This window comes from Nematocida parisii, assembly GCF_000250985.1.
Source record: "Nematocida parisii ERTm1 unplaced genomic scaffold supercont1.4, whole genome shotgun sequence".
NCBI lineage: Eukaryota > Fungi > Microsporidia > Nematocida > Nematocida parisii.
This window is the reverse complement of record NW_013524649.1, coordinates 368,810-390,884: the sequence shown is the minus strand read 5'-3', so window position 1 is coordinate 390,884 and position 22,075 is coordinate 368,810. Positions and strand designations below refer to the sequence as shown.

Below are 22,075 nucleotides of genomic sequence, written 5' to 3'. Positions count from 1 at the left end.
ATTGTATAATAATTATTCATGTACACCCCGCTCGTATACACGCCCATTCTTCTCCTCTTCTATTATTTATCCCTCTTTATTATTCTTTTTATTTCCTTTTTATTTTTTTATTTTAAACCTGTACATATTTATTATAGAATGTAAAATAGTTAGTTTAATAAAATATATTTATTAATTAGATTGAATCTCTAGGTATATCCAAGTATATGTGTTAATTACCTATATATATTATTATACTTGCGGATAGAATCTGTTAATTCTTTATATTTAAATTTAGAATTATTAGTACTAAATGATTTGCATAACTTATCTGCATTAGTACTTAATCTACTGCGATAATGTATATATATGGTAGTAGCAATTATTAGTAGAATTAATAATATCCCTGAAACAGATAATATAGATAGCCAAGACTTTAATTTAGATGAGTCTTTAGCTGGTTTTTGTTCTTTTTCTATGTGTAACATGGGCAGATTATGTGTGTTATGGTTTACTATATAATTAAGATTAGGAACTACTTTATCACATGCATGATAATTCTTCATTATATCAATATGTGAACTAAAAAGAGAACTTATGTGCTCAGTAAACATTCTTGTATAATTACTACCAACTATCTTAATGAAATTATGTAAATCAAATCCATCAATTCGGGTTAAAGTGTTAATGCCATGATTAGAAATATTGAAATAGAGATTGTTTTTATCAGCACAGTCTTGTAGTAAAGATAATCCTTTTTTAAATGAATTCTCACAGTAATTTGCATTAGTAGGAGCAAATATATTTAAATAGGAAACAGATCCATTTTTGGGTATAAAGAAAAAGAAGTGGTACAATAGGCTTCTATAAGTAGAATAGGTTTGTCTTTTTTCATCTTCTATAATAATTGACTTTTGTAATTTTTCTGATATTATAGATAAATCTATGGATCTGATAGATGTAAACAAGTGTAATGTTTGAATATCTTCTTCAGATAGATTAAGATTCTCTAAATTTGACACTTTCTCCCCACTGTCATTATACTTAGTGAACTGTCCACAATTCTCTGTTATTATTTCTACTGCTCTCTGAAACCTTGAATATTCATCAGAAGTACTTTTCATGAATAGAGTTTGTATTGCACTTGAACTACTAACAGAATCTAATGATAATTTCCGGTTATGCATGTTCAGTGCATCTTTTATATCATTAGATATATACTCTATTACTGTTGAAATATTCATTAGAAATAAATGATTATTATTCATTATGCTATAATAAGCACTTAATTTCTCTGGGCTTTCTAATACGTTCGAACACCCTTCTATACCAGATAGAACTGATTGAGTGTCTGTTATAGCTGATTCTATAATAGACATGCACATATCATTGCTAGTTACTGGCTTTTCATTAATATATCGTGTTAAAAATACAACAAATGCATTATATGCTAGATTATTTAGCAATTCATTGCGGTCTTCAAAAACTTGGCCTCTTCTGCATACATCTAATATGGCAGAAAGTAGTTTAGGAGTGCAACTCGTAAAGTTGATTGGTTTTGCATTGTATTCATTAATTATTGGGGTTATTTTCTCTTCTACTTTTGCTTTGTCAAATATCATTCTATTATATAAAAATTTGCAAATTTATATTTTTAACGGAATATAAAATATTTCAAATACCTAAAAATACTAAAATACACTAATTTTAACATAAAACAGTTGGAATAGTCAGATGTAATCTGAAATTTAAACAATATTTATGCAGTAGTGTGTGATATACAAGGACATTCAATATAATTAATAATTACTCCTTTCTGTTTTAGATTCTATAGTATAACTGCTTGCATTGAATCCAGAATTGTCTATTTCTTTATGGTTATAACCAGAAATATAACGTATTAATGCTAAACTAGTTAATTATTGTAGAAATACCCCGTATTTGTAGACTTCTCAATGGATTATTTCCTATTGTAATTTTATTTTTTTAATGAGTATAGCAGCTTTACTGGACAGGCTTGCATATAGCTTAGCAGGACCGTATAGAAAGAGTTTTTACTCTACACTGGAGAACTGTCTCAGTAAAAAGGATGTGATAAATAATGAAGTATTTTTAGTCCGTGTATACGTAATGAAAATGTACTGTCTCTCTGTTGATGGATACATTCAAATGGCACTGTATTTATACGAGTCTATTAAAAACCAAATCCATATAATTACAAAATATGAACTAGAAATGATAATGGCAAGAGAATCTCTTTTGATTACGAATAGAATAAGTGAATTGATAGAGAAATCAGATCTGTTTAAGTTTGATGCTTTTTACATATTTAATCTGTTATTAATGGAAAACAATCTTAAAGAGTGTAAAAAGTATTGTTTGAGTTTGATTAAAACTCATCCAAATGCATCAATGGCTTTACTATTACAAGAGAACACTTTTACGGAGAACACCACGTTGGTAATACTGAAAATGCTCTTGAAAAGAATTCAAGTAAGTAATTCACTCATATGCTTATTACTTAACAGAAATATTCCCTATGATATTCTTAAAGAATACGCAGTGACAAATATTATTGGAAAACCATTGGATATTCCTTCAATGCTATTGCTTAAAAAACTTGTACTTATAGGGGTCTCCATTGAAGAGTATGGATATACAATTGACACTCTTCTGGATAATTTAGATGACTGGGATATTTATGAATACTGCCTGAATAAAAAGATACAGGTATCAGAAAAATCTAAGAAGAGCATCAATTATCTTACATATAAAATATCACTAAAAATAGAACCAGAGAGCGTGGTAGAGTATGTTAAGAGAAGTAGTAATTTAGACTTCATACTTAACAGAATATCAAAAGAATGTGAAAATACTAAAGAACACTGCTTATCATCATTAAAATCTGTAGATCCAATAAGATATACGTATTTAAATAACCCAGAGTTTGACTTTTACAGGGAATACAGTGCCGAAAAAATCAGTATCTTTAAAAAATACTCAAATAACCTGACAGATTTCATATTTTTAATTGGGGTTTTGATAAAAACAAAGAATCCCACAGGAATAATCGATGCACTTCTTCTTTTACTACTAAAAAGAAAAGAACTGCCAAATAATAGGTACGTACAGTTGTTAATTTGCAGTATTTACAGATACTTATCACTGTACGACTGTGTGGTTGAAGAATATAAAGGGTTAAATGCGCATACTGTGCAGCTAGAGTGCCTCAGTTATTTATGGAGTGACTTAAAAGTCATTTACTCTAATTGGCTAGGTATAGAATTATCAGATGAATTAGACAAAAAATACCTAAACCAAAGATTATTATCTATTGGCAGTGTAAACACGAATATTATACAACTAACAGAAAATCAGGAATATAACCAATTAGTCTCTTTACTTGAGTATAGAAATAAAATTATTAATTCTCCTGCATATATGCAAATAAAAGAAAATAAATTTTATCCACTCAGTGCCCCACCCAGCATAGAAAGCATAATTATTAAAGAAAGTAGATATGTTCTTGAAAAAATAATTACGTATCCTAAGACAGACCCTAATTCTGTCTTTATCACCGCACAAGATATACCACAAAAATTCCAAAAGAGTGAAATAGTAAGGATTATTAAAGAGTCAGTCAGTATAATTAATTCATATACAGAAATACCAGAAGATATTATTTCTAAAGTAATGAGTATACCAGATAAACAAGAATATTTATGGGATGCACATATTAAAAAGCATCAAACACACAAACAATAAATAGAAATTTATCATTACAATTATAATATTATAAACACAGGAATATAATAAATAAATACCAGAGTAATTGAATGACTAACTGGCATTGAACGACCGACTGACTAATATTAACTGAATATCTTAAAATCCTCACTTTTTCAAATTGTAAATAAACTATTTTTGTGAAATTATGAAATTCGGGCTATCGGGTTATTGCATAAAAATAACTATATGATGTATTATACACTAAATATCCAGATATAACTTATATAACTTAGACTTAATTGAATATTATATTTCTACTATATATTATCGTATATTTGCTGGATATTAGTGGATATTTATCCTGTACGCTTTATACATAATTATTATATTTTTACAGAAAATAAATAATGAACATAAAAGCACTCCACAGAATATTAGAAAATAATGAAATAGATAAATCAAACTTAACAGAAGAGGATATTGAATATTTGAAGAATTCCTTGAATATTTTAGGATATAAATTGAATAATTGGCACGACAGAAAAACACTTGTTATAACTGCCATGCAGACAGAAGAAGTATTATTAAAGGACTATGAAATAATTGCAATGGATATAATTTTAGAAATTATAAATAATGCAAAGGATATTCCTGTAAGTAGATTTATAAATTGTGCTGTAGCTAAAGAACTAATTGAGAATAATTGGTTAGTAATAGATAATAACAGAAATATACAACTATCAAAAAGATTAATTATTGAAAATACAAATACTCTCTCAGAGAAAGCAAATATTAGTATTTGTTCTCTTTGTGGTATAATTAATAACAAAGGAAATATTCCACATATTGAGTGTAATATAAATTAATTAAATACAGGTATAAAATATACTAAATACGGTAAATGCAGTTAGAATTTAAATTTGTATGTGATAGATAACTACTGTAAATAAGAAACATTGCATGGTATACGATAGAAATGGTTTATTTCTTAAGTAGTTCTTTTAGTTGTGCCTTTCCATTTTCTAAGTATTCATTATACTCTTTGTTACAAACGCTTGGTACATTGAGTGCTCTGCACACAGACAGAACCAAAATACTTACAGAAAATAAAGCACCAAGGATTATTGCTAGCCAGAATATATTACATAGTGTATTAAGAAGTAGTCCTACTAGTAATACAGTGCTAAAGAGTAGGAAGATTCTTTGGAAAGAGAGTGTTCTTGTTGCTTTCATATTAATAAAAATATGTACAGAGAATAATATTCCTTAAAGATTTTTATTGAATTTCTGAGTATATTCTGGGCAGATTAGATTCTCTCTGCTATTTCAACCAAATATGCATCAATCTCATCTGTTGAGGATACCTTTACCTGGCCATCTGGCAGGAAAATAGACAGTTCCACATTAGTAGCTAAATAATCTGGACCAAGTGCCTCTGATAAAGAAATTAGCGCGGTGTGTACTGCTTCGCTCTCTGTTAGTTCTGGTTTATACAGCTTTTCTAGCTTTTTCATCATAAGTGCGCCTCCCTCACCAAATGCAACTGCTTTATACGGGAGAAGTGTACCAGATGAGTCTGTGTAGTATATTTTAGGAATGTTCTTCTCATACCCTACAATAGCTAGAAATACAGCAGGAAGTCTTCTGGAGTTCTCCTGCGTAAGTATTTGCCACTGATCTGCTATTTCTCTAGCTAGAATGTCTGGAGTAGGCGTCTGCCCTAAATCATGAAGCAATTCTACCGCGGTCTCCGATAGGACAGTGACTGTTCTTTGTACATCCATAAGATACCCACTCATTACACCCATTATCCCAGGAATAACAGAGGTAAAGCTAGAAATATACTCTGGGTCCATAAGCTTTTCTGGAAGTCTTTTAGAAGCAGCCATTACAATGCAAGAAGTACTCCCCACAACCACACATGGCATCCCCTTTTTTGCTGCTTCTAGCGCATATTCCACTTGGTACAGAGTCCCTTCTTTGCTAAAGTTATTGTCAATTCTTTCATTAGACATAAATTAAAAAGTGCGCATGGGTATTAATATATGGAGACACAGCGGATTTCTTAAAGAAATGACTGTTAGTGAGGCAATGTCTATCTTAGGAGTATTTTCTATAAAATCATCGGGAATAGACACTAATTACAGAATGCTCGTACGAGCCAATCACCCAGACTCTGGTGGAAGTGAATATTTATCACAGAAAGTAAATGAAGCAAGAGAATTTCTATTGAATAACACATAACCCGAAATAACCCGAAAATAATTCAATATATGTATTAGCCAGAGCCTAGAAATGTCTCCATCAAATGGGTAATAAAATACAGAAAATAATGAATGCATTTAAAGAGCATTCTGTACAAGAATATTTAAGGAAATAATTTGCTTTCTTATAATATCTTAGTATATCGGTAATTACTATATAAAGATATTTTAGTAGAGTATTATAAGAAAGCCTTATAACAAATGGTTTAATGAAAATATAACTGCCATTTAATGAATATTCAGATTGACTGTGTTATATGTGTGCATTACTCCTATATTAATAAAACAACAGAATAATTATTACATCTTATAATTCAGTAGAAAATAACCAGAAATTTAAGTAGTCACATGGCATTACTACTAAATGACTTATAAAATGAATTCTTTAGTTTAAATGTGTGCTTTATGTAGAAGATTATTAAACAACCAGAAATTCCCTAAAATAAATTTAGTCATACCATCATGCAGAAGACGCAGATAATTGTGCTCCCATGCTCTGCGTGTTATTCTGTCCGGGCTGTACCATGATTAGTTTTATAATGGTTTGTTTCTGTGGTGATGGATTTGATCCATTCTCCTGCGCATTCTGTGTTTTTAGCATATCCGGAGTAGGTGGACTAGGGTGGGGCATCGGTGATGTAAAATTAACAGTCCTCGGATTAATTGCACCTGGTTGCTCACCAGGCATTACTTGCTGTCCTTCTCCCAATATATGTGGTCCCTGCGGCTGTTGTGTTTGTGGCTGCGATCCTTGCGCTTGCTGGGTCTGTTCCTGTGCAGAAGTTTCTGGTACTTCTATTTCCTGTATTTTCTTGCCATCCTCGCTCTCAAGAATAAATTTTATTGGTGGATTCTGTGATGAGTCTTGAGTTAGCCTAGTCATTCTTGGATAGACTAATTCTACTACACTATACGCTTTTTTATTAGACTTATTGTCTTGTGGCATAACTGGCTTCAATGGGCTTCGCATGTCACTAATCCCTGGCATAAGCCCCATTGAATTTTGTCTCTGCATTGGAAGAGGTGCATTTTTCTGCGCTGGAGCAGGTGTTGAACGAGTGCTTGTGACCATTAAGCCATTATTATTAGATGCCCCATAACTCGCTTTCTGCGGCAAAGCTTTCTCGGTTTTTCTTGCGTCTTCTGCACTCTCCTGCCCAAATATAGCTGAGAGGTATATGCCAGACTCAGTTTTTAACTTGTATACCCCTAAGTGTGTATACTCTGGGGCATTCACAATATTTTCTCTGTGTGTTTCGGACTTTATCCACTCTTCAAATATGTCAATCCCTTCCTTCTCTTTGTTTACACTCTTCCCTATGTTCTCTCCCATTGCAATTGGTTTATAGCCATGCTTCTGAGCTAGCTCCCATAGAAGCTCTGTTTTGTTTTCTAACTCACTCGACCCAGCAAGAATCTCTGCTCTGTCCCTTGCAATTTCATTCATTGAATCTACAACAGTTAGCTTGTTTAAATTGTACTTCAACCGGCTCTCTTGAATCGCATCAATTACTTGCCGTGCTACATCACACACCGCAAATGGTATAATAATTAAAATGCATACTCTCATAGCCCAAAATACAGATGTACACATTATATACACAGCTGAAACACTCCATAGATATTAAATATTAAATGTCCCTGTGGCATGAAACTCTGAAGTATAAACACAAAGCGATTAACACAGGATTACATGGATAATAAAATATTTTCATTTTATACTTTTATTATTATTTGTTGTAAATATGCAATAGTACATTTTCTAATTCTTCCACAGACAGATCTGCTTGTAAATAGTGAAGCAATAGCTTTTTGTCTGTTTTCTCAATTACTTCTAAAATCTTCTTGTGCTTCTTTAGTGTTTCTTTATACAAATCATAAACTGTTTCTTTTGTTACTGCATCATCTATTCTCCACCCTAAAATTCGGGTCTGCAGCCAAAAATACTCTTTTTCTTCTTTACTTAAGCCAGATGACAATCCTGTGACAGAGCATTCTTCGTATAATTTTAATATTTCGCGTTCTTGTAGTTCCATTAAATTTTTTATAAATTCGGGTTATTCGGGTTATTCAATTTTGTTAAAATTGTAGCACATGAATAATTTTACGCAGTATACAGCACTTGTGCTTAAAAGTACTCTCCAATGCGCTGACATGTCAGAATAACTCAAGCTGTAAAGAATCATCCCTGCGTACACAACAGACTGCTCTGCTTCTAAATATAGAAGGATTCGCGAACTTTTATCTATCTTACTAATACACTGTACAGAATACTCTACGCACTTGCCAATGAGTAATAGCAGTACAGTTCTTTTTAAAGAATTTACTGCTGTAATGCGGGTCATTTCCGTATTTCTGTTATGAAATATTATCTGAAGATATAGTATAATAAGAACTACAGATATAATCGATAGGTTATATTCTAATGTGCTTCTGTACGTGTTAAGTATAGCAATATATGCATACGATACAATACACATTGTCCATGAAAAAATATATTTATGGTGGGATAAGTTCTTTCTTATGCTGTATCCGTATGGTTGAACCATTTCCTGTGAGAGCGGCCAAACAATACTTTTACTCTTTTCATGCGACAAAGGGATAAGACAGTTTCTGTATTTATACGCATACTGCAAGTACATCATTACAAGTATAGGAGACCAAAAAAAATGCGCACTTTTATTGGGTGCTTATTGACTAATAAAAATACAAAATATTATGCAGTAGAATTAGGCTATTACAAAATTATTTATACGTAATGTAATACACACTATAAAAAGCACATAAAATACTCATAAGCACAGTTAAAACAAATATCTTTAATATTTATCCAAGTATTAGCACTAAAATAATAAATGAATTAATCAAAACCTGCATAACCTTTACAACTAATCCATCCCTACTATTATATGGTCTACTCACTGGTTCTATCATATAGTCTAGTATGCTACTGTAATATTTTGTTTTATAAATTTAAATTATCCTGTGCCTCCTGAATTATTCATTCTAAATACATGTAGACTAATCTTATTACAGGGATAGAAATAGAATAAAAACCAATTAAATTGTCATTTTATGCATAATTAATTAGACACAAATTTATGGAGTATTACGGGTTATTGTTGAGAATTATTACTAAAGTGCAGCTATACACAGAAATCCGAAAAATAAATATATAGCCCGGAATTATTTTAGAATATTTAAGAAAAAAGTACTTGCATTTCTATTTTTAGGCATATTTAATAGCAATTTTATTTAAAAACCAGTATAATACTTATACCCTTGAAAATAGAAAAAGAATTTTATTTTAACCCGAAAAATGATCATACAGGTATTGCTCGTAATAAGTAGTATTTATGCAAGAATGCCACTGCATGAGATAATGGATGCACAGAAAATCCTTTTTGGAAGTGAAAATGATCTGAGGATTAAGCCAAGTGGTTCTTTAAACCTACTGCGTGGATATGTTTCACACAATGCTGGTTACATGCATAACAAACGATTTTTCTCTCCTGAGATAAACATAGACTATAAATTAGAAGACAATATTGATTTTACAAAGAATGCGCATACTTATAGATACATTAGAACCCCAGAAAATGACAAGCCGCATGATCCTGAAGGTGGTGAGGTTGATTCGAATTATTTACATAAGTTTCATAAAATGATTATTTATATGTTTCCATCTGAGAGTAATACTCTTTCGATTGAACCGTATAAATCCAATTCATTCACTAGGTTTTTAAGATTCCACAGTGGTAAGTCGGATAGTATATACATACTCTCTGCTTTATTGCTTTTGTCTGAAGGTATTTATGTTCCCATTGATATAGATAAAAATGAGTTAACCGGAAAAACCACAGTTGTTTTAACAATACAAAGGATACACTCTCTTACATCAACTTGGATATGCACTTAAAGAGCATTATGCCAGAAGAAAATGGCGAATTAATTGCTCAGACAGAAACAGAAGAAATCATTGACTTCTTTAAACAATTTTGCAGATGTACACTATTATCCGGAATATGCGATTTTGCAGAGCCAACAACGCAAGAAGATTTTTCTATTGGTGATTTCCTAAACAGTGCAAATTTCCTTATACAGTCATATATTTATGAGTATATTGAGGATATACATCAGTATAAGCAATTAGTAAAATCTACACTAGAACTACTAGAGGATTTATATGAATCTTCAAAGAAAACGTCAATTATTCCGAAATCCACAGAGACAGTAAAAAATTCACTTTTTATACCAATAGACGGCATTGCGGTAGAAGAAGTACTTATTAAAGAATTTTGTGGGTTTAAGTCTAAATTAGACTGTGCAGCAATTATTCCATTCATAAATAATGCATCTGTATACCCATACACAAGAATACCAGAGTATACTCAAATGAATACAGAATCAATGCCAGATGAAACATCATACTACAATGATCATGTTGAAACTATGTTGCTAAACCTTTTCTGCACTTTTACTTATAATCCAGAGGACATGAAACATTCAACAGCACATATTACAAATCCATCAGATGCCCTAGTAAAGTTTTTTGATAAATACTCTACTCCAAATGAGTGTGCTACACAAGAAATGCACAGAGATTGGTCTGAAATAGTATCTAATTTAAATAATCCAAATATTATATACAACAGAAATAATGGAAATTCTCTTTTTGGTGGTCTAATTAACATTCTTTATGTTATATACGAGCTAACCCAAAGCACAGATGTATTGAATGGAATTGATTTTATATTCAGAAATTGCTCTGCCGATGATGAGATCTTAGCCATAGATATTCCGGCTGTATCAGATTATTTACAGTATGTATTTGGACTTCTTACAGTAAATAGGACATTGAACATTTACTCCTTTGATTTAACGCATGTTAAGAGGATTAATGGTTCACTTGATATACGCGGTAAGATCACAATGAAATTATCAAATGGCCATGTTTCATCAGATATAGAATTGGATATTTCATCTAAATTCTGTGAATTTAGGGTAGTTTCTGGCATATCACACCTGTCCCAGGACATGTGCGATGATATTATTCAAATCACTGGAAATTACTTGCCTCCAAATAGTTACACTGCGTATATTATTTACAATTATATAAGTAATAATTTCAACTATGCCACTCCAACAATAGATAACAATATAGAACCTATTTCTGTTAATGTCAATATACCCGAAATTACACCAAGTATCACACCAAATGAAATATTCTTATTTGGGCCAATAGAAAGCTTAAAATATAAGTCTTCTATTCTTATGGACTTCTTAATTAATAATAGCAGTGCAAATTTACCTATAAATACTGGCATGGAACGATTCACTGAAAATATTATAGGAAGTGTATCCCTTAATATCGAAAGGGAAAGAACTCAAATTCTCTCTAAGTGCATATACAATCTTAATTATATAAAATACTACCCAAAGATTAATTATTTCGTGCATAATTTAACCGATTTTACTTATAATAGTATAAAACTAATACTAATTGATATAATACAAGGAGATTATCCCACACAATCTGTTGTATCCTCATTGAATTATGTGTTTATGCATCCTATATGCAGTAAGTATGCATTTGAAATATTTGAACCAAAAACAATATTCTTGCATCTGTTCAGTACACTAACTAAAAAATATGAACTCCCACGTTTATACAATGTGCTAGCTAATATGGATAAAGTGTTGGCGTCTAAAGACAAAACCGCTTTGAATAATATTTATCTTACATGGCTGTCTTATGCTTGCGGCAATCCTAAATACTCGTGCACACAGATTGGCTACATCTACAGCTTCATAGATTATAAAAAACTGTCTACAGAATTTGCAAATAGTGCAGCACTCAATGGAAGTATTAACTTTAATGAAATTCTGTCTAGCTTGGAATTGGAAAAGGACTCTTTAGTTGCCAATAATGAGAATGGTAAGGAAAAATATGAGAATATCATAAAATATTTAAAAAATGCAAATGCTCTTATAAATGAATATTTAGAATATAATCCTAGATTATCTAAAAAGAGAAAATGCACAGACATATAGAAATATTACTTATTGATTCAATTTTCTAATAAAGTAAGCATTTTTAAACATATTTTAAATATTTTGTAGATACTTTATGTTGTATGCTAAGACTAGCATTTGTGTAGCATGACATGACTTATCTGTGTGTTTACATAAACAGGACAGCACAAATTAAATCAGAAATATTTTTGACACAATACGTCAACATAAATTAAATTGATTATACGGTCTATAAATACGTATACAAATTAAATGAAGGCCTAAGTTTAAGAATGCTCTTTCCTAAGAAAATAACTATATTTAAATTATATTTTCCTTCTTGTTACAAAATATATTATTATTTAGTGCTTTTCTGATTTATTACTCTTCTCTCTGTTCTTTAATAAATCGTATTTTTTTGTATTTTACGTCTGAATATAAAAATAAAACTCTCCATGCTGTAAAATGAACTGGTTTGATTTTATTTAAAGAGTAGCAATACAAAAATAAATTATAAATAGCATAAACAAGACTACACACAAAATTAAATAGTAAGAAAATGCGCAATTATTAATTTGGTGAATGTGTGCGTATAAGCAAATTTCAGATAGATTTATTTTCGATGCACAACTTACATAATGTAATAAAGTACATCATATAGTAATCCAGTTTATGAACTCTACTTTTTATTACTACTCTGTATTTTATGGATTTTCATTTTATTTTCAATGTACTCCCTTGCTATTTCATATTCCTCAATACGACTTCTATTTATGCTTTTAATTTTTTCTTCTACACCATTTGGAGTTTTAAACAAAAAATACTGTCTTGATGCAGGATAGATAGACCGCTGTATCTCACCATATGCACTCTCAAAATTCTTGTTTTTATACGACTTAATTACATGGCGGAAATCACTTGACTCAAGCTGTTTCAGATTTAAAAGGAAATCAAGCGTATTCATTAATGTATCTGAATTTATCTGTAAATCATTATTCCACTTATCAATGCACAAATCGTTCTCTCCAGATGTTTTGCAATTTCTAATGCGAATGATTGACCGCCTGTCCCTATTAACACAGTTTAAGTCCAGCTTTTCTCTATTTGGTAAATACATTCTGTACTTTATGCAGCCATATGGATCAAGTACTTTAAGTATTTCATTTGATATTTCATTTGGCATCGATGATACGCCAACTACTTCATACTCATTTGACAGCTGAAATAAGAACGCACCAGCATTTGGCCTAATCTTATACTCATACCCAAGAATGAAAAATGACCAGGTTTTTTCAAGTAAAACCTCCTCTATGTCTATAAATACAGTGGGAAGGGGCTTATCCTGCGGCGGAAGACTACTTCCTTTCTTATCACTAAAACCAACCTCCCACAGTTCATTAAAAACCCTCTTCCCAGTGCCAGTTCTAATAAGAATACCTGCACCTAGCAATGCACCAATTCCTAATGCATATTTAGGAAACCTTAACGTACTTTTGCTGGTAAGCCCATAAATAGAGGATATAACAGGCAGTGACTCAGTGTATTCTATTATACCCATAAAAAATTTATAAGACACCAATAAATACAACAAAATTACTAGAACACCGCATAGCCCAAAATCGCTCTAACACCAAGAATAGCTTAGAGAACATTTAATTATTTCATTTTTAAATATTATTTCATTATTCCATTATAAAGCATTTTAAAGTACTTGGACTTTCCCTGTGCTTTGTTCTTTAGCTTCATTATTTCATGTTCTTTATCATCTAAGTATTCTAATAATACATTCGCATCCCCGTCTTTTGTCTCTAAATATGAGACAACTTCTTCTGATACGAATAAGTCTTCCTTTAAGCTGTTCACTGTCTTTTCTATGGTGCTAATGACTGTTTTGTTTATTTGAGGCAATTCTGTGTCTATATCATATGTGTGCCTGTACAAACCATCAGATACTTCTCTCATATTATTTATCAGCTGGATTAATAATCTGTTTAAGTCATCCACACGTTTAACCTTTTCACTCTCATTCATAAATATTTTATTTACTTTTTGCTTCTTATACTTTTAGTATTTCTAATTATACCAAGAATACTAAAAGTGCATTTAGTATTCCTCCAAAATATAGCAGTAGAATAAACAGATAATACGTATATAATTATAAATAGTTAAATTTAGAATTTGCAAGTATCAAATTTTGGGTTATGCCTATTTATTGCGATAGAAATACTTTTATTCTTCTTGTGAATTACTTCTTATTCTTTCTCTGATTCTTTTAATTACTTTTTGTTCTTCATTCGTTGCTTTTACTAAGTCAAATATTCTGTACAGATCAGACTCATCAACTAGAGCACCTTCTAATAAATCTTTTAATCGCTTTAATTTCCTGTCAATTTGTGTTTTTAGTGTTTTACTGTATTTATAAAGAATGTTTATGTAATCCAATGATTTTTTCACTTCTTTTATTGATGTCCTTGTGTAGACTCTTTCTTTTATTTTTATGTAGAATATCTCAACTGTCTCAATTATTATGACTTTATATACAGGAGTGCTTGGCAGGTAGTTGAAGGATTCAGAGAGTAGAGAGACTGTCCCTTGTGCATCGTATGCATTTAAAGGGGCTTCCAGTTTAGATATTAAATAGTGCATTTCTGCGCTAGAAATATTCTTGTTTCTGGTTATTTCTATTTGATTAAGCTTATTAACCACACTGGAAACACATTCTTCATTTACTGGATTGCACACTTTTTTGTAGTATTTTTTGATGCACAGGTAAGTGTCTAGGTGTAATTTAGTGCCTAGATATGGTATGTATTTCTTACTAAAAATAGCATCTAGTATTGCAGTAAATCCGCGTAGCTGGAAATTGAACAGAAGCTCTAATATCTTGTGGCTATACCCAAATTTTACACTTCTGTTGGATACTTTGTGACAGAATGCCATGTACCTAAACACAGCTTCTAGTGGGGTTTTTAACTCAGTGAGCTTTTCTCCATTTATTTTGTACTTTAATGTACTTTTATTAGAGGTAACAGCTTTTACTAGTCCATTAAATATAATTCGCATGGACTCTGTCTCCTTCTCAAGTAAATCATCTTCTACCATATGAACTATGCTGTGCTTCATTAAACGTGGTTTTACTCCAGGTATGATATAGCAGATTCTATCTTTAAGCAAGGAAATATGAGAGATAATTGTTTCTGCTGTTATTAAGTACTCCACCGGATCATCAATCGTATTTATAGCAGATATAACAGAAGAGAAGGAGGTGTTTAAGAGATTCTTTATCAGTCCAAACATCTCTAAAGGGCTCAGAATACAAGAGTTCTCTTCTTTGTTCATCATATAATGATTATTAATCAGTAGGTCTTTTATAAGATAAACTGTTGTTTCTACTCGGTCATTCACATTATTTAAATAATCAACCAGATCAGAAAGTGTGCTCTCTTTTACCAAGTCAATATCTGGCACAATAATAGAAGAATATGGCAGTGGTTTCTGGCTCTTTATAAGATGATCAATTGCGTATGTATTTAGTCCAAGTGTATAACAAAGAACAGCAGTTTTTTTTGCATCATCTATATTATTCTTCTCAATCGCATCGACATAGCTGGTTTTAGCCAGAGAAACAATTCTTTTCTTATATTGGTTTAGCCGGTTTAACAGCACGCCAGAAACAAGCACGCCCTCTTTCTCGGAAAGATTAAACTCATCCACCAGCTCCTTACTATCTGGCTTTCTTTGGTTTGGCGATTCTTCTTCTGGCTTATTACCAATAACAGACTCAAATACATTGGAAATACTGCCCAGCACACTGGTATTGCTTTTTTTAGAAGGAGGAGCAACAGAAGCCGCATCCAGCAGTACTTGCAAAAATTCAGATATTTCTAATAAGGACTGGCTCTCGCCAATCCGGTCTAAAAGTGCATCTTCTTCTGCTAGAATGCAGTATTCCATGTACCTCCCCTTTTTTTTAATTTTCTCATAGTCATCCATAATTCGCATGAACTCAAGGCTTTCAGACGAAAGAACAACAGAAGAGAGAACCCCGCCTAGTTCTTCTATTCTTTCTTTCCCTGAGAAGTATATTTTTTTATCTTTTATCTCTTCTTCTTTATAGACTAAAGCCTCCTTTATTTTATGAAGCTCTGCTATGATAAAATCACAAGAGACATTTTCTTGCTTTGTACACTGGTCGTATACTTCTTCTAAGTACTCTTGTATGTGAAAAGAGTCTTCTTTGAATCTGTCAATATTTACACAATACATACAAATTACAAAAAAATATTTACCCCCAGCACATATATATGACAGTAAAACCAGAAGTGAGTTTAAGAGATTGTGTGGTTATGACAACAGAGCCAAACATAAATGCACAGAAGAAGGCAGAAAAGACAATTGAGGAACTTAGTAGAACAGAAGGCTTTTTGACAGGATTATTACACCTCTCATCAAAGGATGAAGACCCGTCTGTTAGATTGCTGTCTGCTCTCTATTTCAGAAGATATTTAGAAAAGTTTTGGAAATTGGACGGGTTTGATAAGGCCATGATAATTAAGGAATTTCCGTTCATTCTGCTGTCTGCGTCGAAGGAGGGAGAAAAGCAGCTTATTGTGACACTGCACTTTATTTTAAAAGAAGAGGAAGTGGAGCAGTGGGGGCCAATTATTAAAAAGGTGGAGGAGTTTATAAAAAGCAATGACCAGGCAGTTATAATGGTGGGACTCAAAATGCTTAACAAAATAATAATTTCGTTTATCGAGGAGTACAAGACAGAGAAGCACTTTGAGACTATTTTGGACAATTTAGGCGGAGACATTATGAATATTATAGTGGCTGCCATAAAAGAGGGAAACCACGTGATGGCTGCATTTGGAATGAAGATTTTAGGGCACTCATGCGAAAGCTACTTGCTTCCAAATGTGTTTAAGGATCCCATGTTTGTTCAGACTCTGCTGAGCGTGATAGAGATGAACATAAACACACTTTATGAGCATCCATCAGCTATTAAGTGGTCATTTATGGTGCTTACCGGCCTTTTAAAGAAGATAAAGAAGAAGAAGGAGGCGCCTGCATTCGAGCTCTTTGCACGAAAGGATGTTCTGGTTCTGCTGTACAAGAAGGCAATTAATATTCTTTCTTTGTACACAAGAACAGGAGCATCTCCAAAGATAGAGGCGCTGTCCTTTGAGCTGATTAAGAACATAATAAACAAGGACGTAGGCTGGCAGGCGGTGAAAAAGGACACTCCAATGATCACTACGCAGTTTATTCTTCCTGCAGTTTCATTTACAAAGGACCTGGAAGAGTCCTGGGAGAGCAGTCAAATAGACTTTATGCGGGAAAATGAGGCCAGATACATTAAGAATGCAAGTAGCATGGCAAGTGAATTGTTCTTGGAAATTGTTAAAAAGACAAGCCAGTCTCCAGATGAAATGAGGTACATAATCGGTGCGATTATTAACGAAATCTCTTCGTACACACTGAGCCCAACATCAGAGAATATTAGACTGCGATACGGTGGGCTCACTCTTTTCAAGATAGCAGGCAAGTACATTCACTCGAATAACGACATGTTTAACATTGTGCTGAACGACATAAAGGCACCGCAGTCAATTATACAGTACATTGCATTCTCTACGTTGCAGTATCTGAGCTACTATAGAACAGTGCCAGTTTCTGTGCTTGAGCCATTCTTGGCTGCTGTTAGATCCAAAGACCTAGGAGTGGTTGTAGAAAGTGTGCTTTGTCTGCCACAGCTGCTAACCATTCCTGAGATACACACACACCTTAAGGGAACTATTCCAGGGTTTATTAAGCTTCTGCTGGACCTCTCTAACAAAATACAGATTGAGGCACTCTCTACTGCGCTTGAAGACGTGATTATGCAGTGCACAGAAGAGGCTCTTGAAATAGCACCAGCAATTTCAGAGGCAATTTGCAACTCAATAATCCAGCTGCTCAAGCAGGGCGCAGAGGAAGAGGAGGACGATGCACCAGAGGAGAGGTACGAAGTTATTGATGGATACGTAAGAACTCTGATCACACTTATTGAGTCTTTAGATAAGTCGCCAGATAGCATCCGTGCTATGATGGTCTCCATCAAAGATATGATCATTGTAATTGGAACTAACTACCAGGAGTTCTTCCCAGACATTTTCTCTCTTCTAGTCGTGTCTTCATACGCTCTTAAGTGTGTGGATGGAATGTACGAAATATTAGAACTTATACTGAAGATGCCCATTGATGATCTGGCAATCTACCTTAACGAGCTTTCCAGTGTGCTGGATAACTTCATTACATACGGAAAGGAGCACATGATTAAGTACATAGAGCCAATATTCAGAATTCTTAATGAAATGATGCAGGATGTAATTACAGAATACGACTTCCCATACCTCTGCAGGATAATTGAAAGCATCCTCTTGAACATGTCCCAGGCAATGGGCGACAAGCTTGGCGGATTTATTAAGGCCGCAATTTCTCTTGTACTCTCTGATAAAGAAATGCTTACAAGCAACGGGTCTTTGATATCCGCCGTGGAAATAGTCCTTTGCTCAGTGATTCTCATGCCGGGTGGAACTCTTGGTCTTCTACAGGAGACAAACGAGCTTGCATTTATTATGAGCAGTTTAGAGGCAACATACAAAAAGTTTGAAAGAGTGCACGACCTTAAACTGCTCCTGCTGTTCACTGGTATTCTGTTCTCACAGGCAGAGGGATCTCTTCCACCACAAATATCAGTCCCTACGATTATGAAGATCTTTATTTACGTGATTGAGGTCTTCCCGAAAGCACTTTCCAGAAGAGAGGCGCTTAAAAACCAAGAAGAGGAAGAGGACTATAACATTGAAACAGACAGTGAATACGGAGAAGGCCAGTACTTCGATGAAGACCCATCCTTTGAAACTCCTCTGGATGCGATAAATCCATTTGAGTATGCTAGAAACATATGCAGCTTAGGACAGGGAACTGTTATAGCAGCCGCATGGAGAAACTTGTCTGAATCAGATAGACAGACCATCATATCTCTGATTCAACAGAAATAATAAATATAAAGTGACATTAAATATCAGTCTACCTGCGCCCAGCCTGGACTTTATTAATCCAGGGCAGCAGAGTATAAATCCTCCCATTTGTAAAAGTAAGAAGATTCTTCTAAAAAGCAAATAAAGACTTATATAATGAAATGTGCGTATTCCGTTTATGGCAATGTGCACACCCACAGAGAACAAGAAAATCCGGGGCTTAAGCTTACCAACCCCGTTTTTAAATCTTATAATTCTTAAAAAGTGAAAGTTTTTTATAGCATAGATCTCTAATGGTGCTTAATTTATTAACCACTTTGTTCAGCGCACGTGCATGGATCTATTTACAATACCCTTGAGTGTAGTACTGCAGTGAATCGTATATATCAGTAAACACATTTTTCATTCCTTTGTCCACTATATCAGAAACATTCTCTGAGAACTCTTGTATGGTAAGGCCTGGCTGGAACCTTTCTCGGAGAGTGTACACAGAATTCTGTGTGATGGAAAGAATCCCTCCGGACTTTGCAACACTTTCTACCAATATTATTATGTGGTCCATATTCTTTCGCAGTGATAAAAATCCTTTCAGAAACTCACTTTTGAATCTGCTCATTCTTTCCTCTCCTGCTACCTCTGCATACTCAATAGAAAACTTAAACGGGGCAGACTCTACAGAATAGAATCCTGGGTGCGACCCCAGAACAAACCCAAAATCAATGTGGAAGAGTTCTCCCTTGCTTCCAATTAAAATGTTTCCATTATGCCGGTCCTTTATCTGCAATATGTAAGAGACTAAAGAGTATGCCACCAGACTCTTAAAAAACGTTTCTCGTGCCTCATCTATCTTGTCCTTCCAGTTTTCTATAAAATACTCCATAATATTCTGGGCAGCTCCGCGTTCTTTAAGATGCTTTTTAATCTGATGTATCGACTTTGCGCCTTGTATTGTTTCGATTATACCAGAATCTCTTCCAGTGACCATTGTTTTATACGCGTTTAGGAACAGTCCTGTTTTTTCTTGCTTCCATATACTTTCTATAACACCAAGTATCTGGGAGGCCAGTTGCTCCTGTTTCATATCTGACCCAGTTTTGATAATAAGTGAGTTCATTCTCCACCCGTCCATCTCTCGATAGATAGACTTCTTCTTCACTTCATTAACCGCTGCTGACCACTCATCCACATACTTGGTATTTGTAGGTGTGGTGTACTGCGGAGTGTGCATGCTGTATATCTTCTTTATAACTCTTGTTTTTATCGAAAGAATGTCCATGTCTACATGCGAACTAGAGTCTAGCTCTTTTAGCCCACCAAGTATTTTTATTGCAGTTTTAAATACTCTTTCCTTTGTTTCCTGCTTCTTGTCTTTAGTATCCCCAGAGTACTTCTCGTAGGACATCAAAGAGCCAGCAGGCTTACTTCTATTCACCCACGAAGACTCATTTGCAGCCTCGTACACCAGCATAAAAGGTGCTCTCGTGGCTGAGTCTAGTGTTTTAGAAAGCTCTGCTGATATGCTTAGTATAGAAGTGTGCGAACTCCCTGGACAGAACATAGAAAGACATATTTTATCTGGCAGGTATAGGTTTAGCAGGTTTATTTCTGTAATAAATGCCTGCTCTCGCATGTGCCGTGGAATTGAAATAAGTGAGGTCGAAATAGTATTCAGCCTCTCTATAAAACTGTTTTCTTTTGAGTTCTTTGCTATTATTCCTTCTATTTTCTCTGCCTGGTTTTTATATATAATCCGCTTTTTGTGGTACACTCTGTTGCACAAAGATACGTCTACTAAATACTTATGCTGGACGGTGTCTGACACCGCAGCAATCCCAGATAGCAAAGAGGCAATGGCAGACTTTACAGAATATTCAAGCTCTTTTTTCTTTCTTGTAGGACTCTCTGGCAGGGAGTAAAACTGCTTCTGCTGGCTTAGCATATGCGCTGCACTTGGTGACATGCCAACCTTTGAGCCGTATGTCATTCTTAGATACTTTGTGTAAAGCGTCTCTTTTGTTATGTGGTGCCTGGGCTTCACACAGGGATAACTAACATGCGATATAATCCTGGCAAATTCCAAACATATCCGGTACTTTGTTTTTTCCTTCTCCTGGTCTATCCTGTATGAATCAGATACTGAGACTGAATACATTGCTAGGGCGGACATAAAATGCCTATTGCTTCTTGATATTTTGTACAACAGCCGGAATATTGGCCTATTCCATAACTGCCCATCCTCAGCCAGCATTAGATGGAACAACTGCGGATAGTACAACACTGCCTCTTCTCTTTTAGTCTGGTATATTTTATAGCATAAGTATTGATGTATTTCCTTCTCCTTGTACCGTGAAAGACATGTTAGTGCCATCCAGAATACAAAGTACTCTGAATCAAATACATTTCTAAGCCAGCTCTGCTTTTCCTGTCCCATTAAATTAAAAAAGGAATGAAAACAAACCAAGATATGTTTATATTTCTGTGCCCTGCCTGTTATAAAACTATTATTAAACACCCACAGACCCGCATAAATATTTAAGCTCTTCTAACTCATCCACTGGAATGTGCTCAGTTGCGCTTTCTAAACTATCTGCTACTGCGGCCTCTGACAGTTTTATGCATGCCACTTCATTTGTAAAATATTTCTTGCACACCCAGATAAAGCCTTCAGAATATTCTTTCGTATACGATATAAGAGTGTCTGTCAGCTCAATTCCCAGAGATACCATTAAAACAGTTAGACCTGCGACTAAATCCGTGTATATGTTAAATATACTGCCAGATATTGATAAAATATGAATGTGAAATTTATACGAAAATCTTTCGTGCGGTCTTATTACACAGGAAAGAATCTTCTCTAATGCGGTTTCAACACTTGCCAGATTTTCTAATGACTCTATTTCCACCTCTGGCACAGACGAGTCATGGTGTGATATTGAATATATTGCGTTTATATGGTTGGAGTACCTAATGGATAGAAGGGAATCTTCTGGTTGGTCTACTTCTCTGACTTTTTCTACAATGCAAGAAACTTCCATTTAAACTAACTTTTTCCGTAAAGTTTTT

The 22,075-nt window shown here is 33.7% G+C and overlaps 17 protein-coding genes across 17 annotated transcripts; 6 read left to right on the top strand and 11 right to left on the bottom strand.

Annotated features, from left to right (window-relative positions):
* Positions 1–187: 187 nt before the first annotated feature.
* NEPG_01811 (uncharacterized protein) lies at positions 188–1,601 on the bottom strand (the record flags this gene model as incomplete). The annotated part of the gene is made up of 1 exon (XM_013204185.1): positions 188–1,601. The coding sequence occupies one exon, from the start codon at positions 1,599–1,601 to the stop codon at positions 216–218; it is 1,386 nt and encodes a 461-aa protein (XP_013059639.1). The 3' UTR covers positions 188–215.
* A 367-nt stretch (positions 1,602–1,968) lies between these two features.
* NEPG_01810 (uncharacterized protein) lies at positions 1,969–3,744 on the top strand (the record flags this gene model as incomplete). The annotated part of the gene is made up of 1 exon (XM_013204184.1): positions 1,969–3,744. One exon carries the CDS (start codon positions 1,969–1,971, stop codon positions 3,742–3,744), a length of 1,776 nt encoding a protein of 591 aa, XP_013059638.1.
* Positions 3,745–4,115: 371 nt separating this feature from the next.
* NEPG_01808 (uncharacterized protein) lies at positions 4,116–4,867 on the top strand (the record flags this gene model as incomplete). The annotated part of the gene is made up of 1 exon (XM_013204182.1): positions 4,116–4,867. The coding sequence occupies one exon, from the start codon at positions 4,116–4,118 to the stop codon at positions 4,572–4,574; it is 459 nt and encodes a 152-aa protein (XP_013059636.1). The 3' UTR covers positions 4,575–4,867.
* On the bottom strand, positions 4,674–4,941 carry NEPG_01809 (uncharacterized protein; the record flags this gene model as incomplete). The annotated part of the gene is made up of 1 exon (XM_013204183.1): positions 4,674–4,941. One exon carries the CDS (start codon positions 4,939–4,941, stop codon positions 4,690–4,692), a length of 252 nt encoding a protein of 83 aa, XP_013059637.1. The 3' UTR covers positions 4,674–4,689.
* A 32-nt stretch (positions 4,942–4,973) lies between these two features.
* NEPG_01807 (uncharacterized protein) lies at positions 4,974–5,723 on the bottom strand (the record flags this gene model as incomplete). The annotated part of the gene is made up of 1 exon (XM_013204181.1): positions 4,974–5,723. One exon carries the CDS (start codon positions 5,721–5,723, stop codon positions 5,016–5,018), a length of 708 nt encoding a protein of 235 aa, XP_013059635.1. The 3' UTR covers positions 4,974–5,015.
* A 16-nt stretch (positions 5,724–5,739) lies between these two features.
* Positions 5,740–6,094, top strand: NEPG_01806 (uncharacterized protein; the record flags this gene model as incomplete). The annotated part of the gene is made up of 1 exon (XM_013204180.1): positions 5,740–6,094. One exon carries the CDS (start codon positions 5,740–5,742, stop codon positions 5,950–5,952), a length of 213 nt encoding a protein of 70 aa, XP_013059634.1. The 3' UTR covers positions 5,953–6,094.
* Positions 6,095–6,369: 275 nt separating this feature from the next.
* On the bottom strand, positions 6,370–7,566 carry NEPG_01805 (uncharacterized protein; the record flags this gene model as incomplete). Its single annotated transcript, XM_013204179.1, has 1 exon — positions 6,370–7,566. The coding sequence occupies one exon, from the start codon at positions 7,564–7,566 to the stop codon at positions 6,433–6,435; it is 1,134 nt and encodes a 377-aa protein (XP_013059633.1). The 3' UTR covers positions 6,370–6,432.
* A 136-nt stretch (positions 7,567–7,702) lies between these two features.
* NEPG_01804 (uncharacterized protein) lies at positions 7,703–8,008 on the bottom strand (the record flags this gene model as incomplete). The annotated part of the gene is made up of 1 exon (XM_013204178.1): positions 7,703–8,008. The coding sequence occupies one exon, from the start codon at positions 8,006–8,008 to the stop codon at positions 7,703–7,705; it is 306 nt and encodes a 101-aa protein (XP_013059632.1).
* A 30-nt stretch (positions 8,009–8,038) lies between these two features.
* NEPG_01803 (uncharacterized protein) lies at positions 8,039–8,617 on the bottom strand (the record flags this gene model as incomplete). The annotated part of the gene is made up of 1 exon (XM_013204177.1): positions 8,039–8,617. One exon carries the CDS (start codon positions 8,615–8,617, stop codon positions 8,039–8,041), a length of 579 nt encoding a protein of 192 aa, XP_013059631.1.
* Positions 8,618–9,291: 674 nt separating this feature from the next.
* On the top strand, positions 9,292–9,891 carry NEPG_01802 (uncharacterized protein; the record flags this gene model as incomplete). The annotated part of the gene is made up of 1 exon (XM_013204176.1): positions 9,292–9,891. The coding sequence occupies one exon, from the start codon at positions 9,292–9,294 to the stop codon at positions 9,889–9,891; it is 600 nt and encodes a 199-aa protein (XP_013059630.1).
* Positions 9,882–12,026, top strand: NEPG_01801 (uncharacterized protein; the record flags this gene model as incomplete). The annotated part of the gene is made up of 1 exon (XM_013204175.1): positions 9,882–12,026. One exon carries the CDS (start codon positions 9,882–9,884, stop codon positions 12,024–12,026), a length of 2,145 nt encoding a protein of 714 aa, XP_013059629.1.
* Positions 12,027–12,666: 640 nt separating this feature from the next.
* On the bottom strand, positions 12,667–13,611 carry NEPG_01800 (uncharacterized protein; the record flags this gene model as incomplete). The annotated part of the gene is made up of 1 exon (XM_013204174.1): positions 12,667–13,611. Exon 1 carries the CDS (start codon positions 13,543–13,545, stop codon positions 12,667–12,669), a length of 879 nt encoding a protein of 292 aa, XP_013059628.1. The 5' UTR covers positions 13,546–13,611.
* NEPG_01799 (uncharacterized protein) lies at positions 13,611–14,018 on the bottom strand (the record flags this gene model as incomplete). The annotated part of the gene is made up of 1 exon (XM_013204173.1): positions 13,611–14,018. One exon carries the CDS (start codon positions 14,016–14,018, stop codon positions 13,662–13,664), a length of 357 nt encoding a protein of 118 aa, XP_013059627.1. The 3' UTR covers positions 13,611–13,661.
* A 164-nt stretch (positions 14,019–14,182) lies between these two features.
* Positions 14,183–16,253, bottom strand: NEPG_01798 (uncharacterized protein; the record flags this gene model as incomplete). Its single annotated transcript, XM_013204172.1, has 1 exon — positions 14,183–16,253. The coding sequence occupies one exon, from the start codon at positions 16,251–16,253 to the stop codon at positions 14,217–14,219; it is 2,037 nt and encodes a 678-aa protein (XP_013059626.1). The 3' UTR covers positions 14,183–14,216.
* Positions 16,254–16,291: 38 nt separating this feature from the next.
* NEPG_01797 (uncharacterized protein) lies at positions 16,292–19,116 on the top strand (the record flags this gene model as incomplete). Its single annotated transcript, XM_013204171.1, has 1 exon — positions 16,292–19,116. One exon carries the CDS (start codon positions 16,292–16,294, stop codon positions 19,031–19,033), a length of 2,742 nt encoding a protein of 913 aa, XP_013059625.1. The 3' UTR covers positions 19,034–19,116.
* Positions 19,117–19,310: 194 nt separating this feature from the next.
* On the bottom strand, positions 19,311–21,443 carry NEPG_01796 (uncharacterized protein; the record flags this gene model as incomplete). Its single annotated transcript, XM_013204170.1, has 1 exon — positions 19,311–21,443. The coding sequence occupies one exon, from the start codon at positions 21,441–21,443 to the stop codon at positions 19,353–19,355; it is 2,091 nt and encodes a 696-aa protein (XP_013059624.1). The 3' UTR covers positions 19,311–19,352.
* A 73-nt stretch (positions 21,444–21,516) lies between these two features.
* NEPG_01795 (uncharacterized protein) lies at positions 21,517–22,047 on the bottom strand (the record flags this gene model as incomplete). Its single annotated transcript, XM_013204169.1, has 1 exon — positions 21,517–22,047. One exon carries the CDS (start codon positions 22,045–22,047, stop codon positions 21,517–21,519), a length of 531 nt encoding a protein of 176 aa, XP_013059623.1.
* Positions 22,048–22,075: the final 28 nt, after the last annotated feature.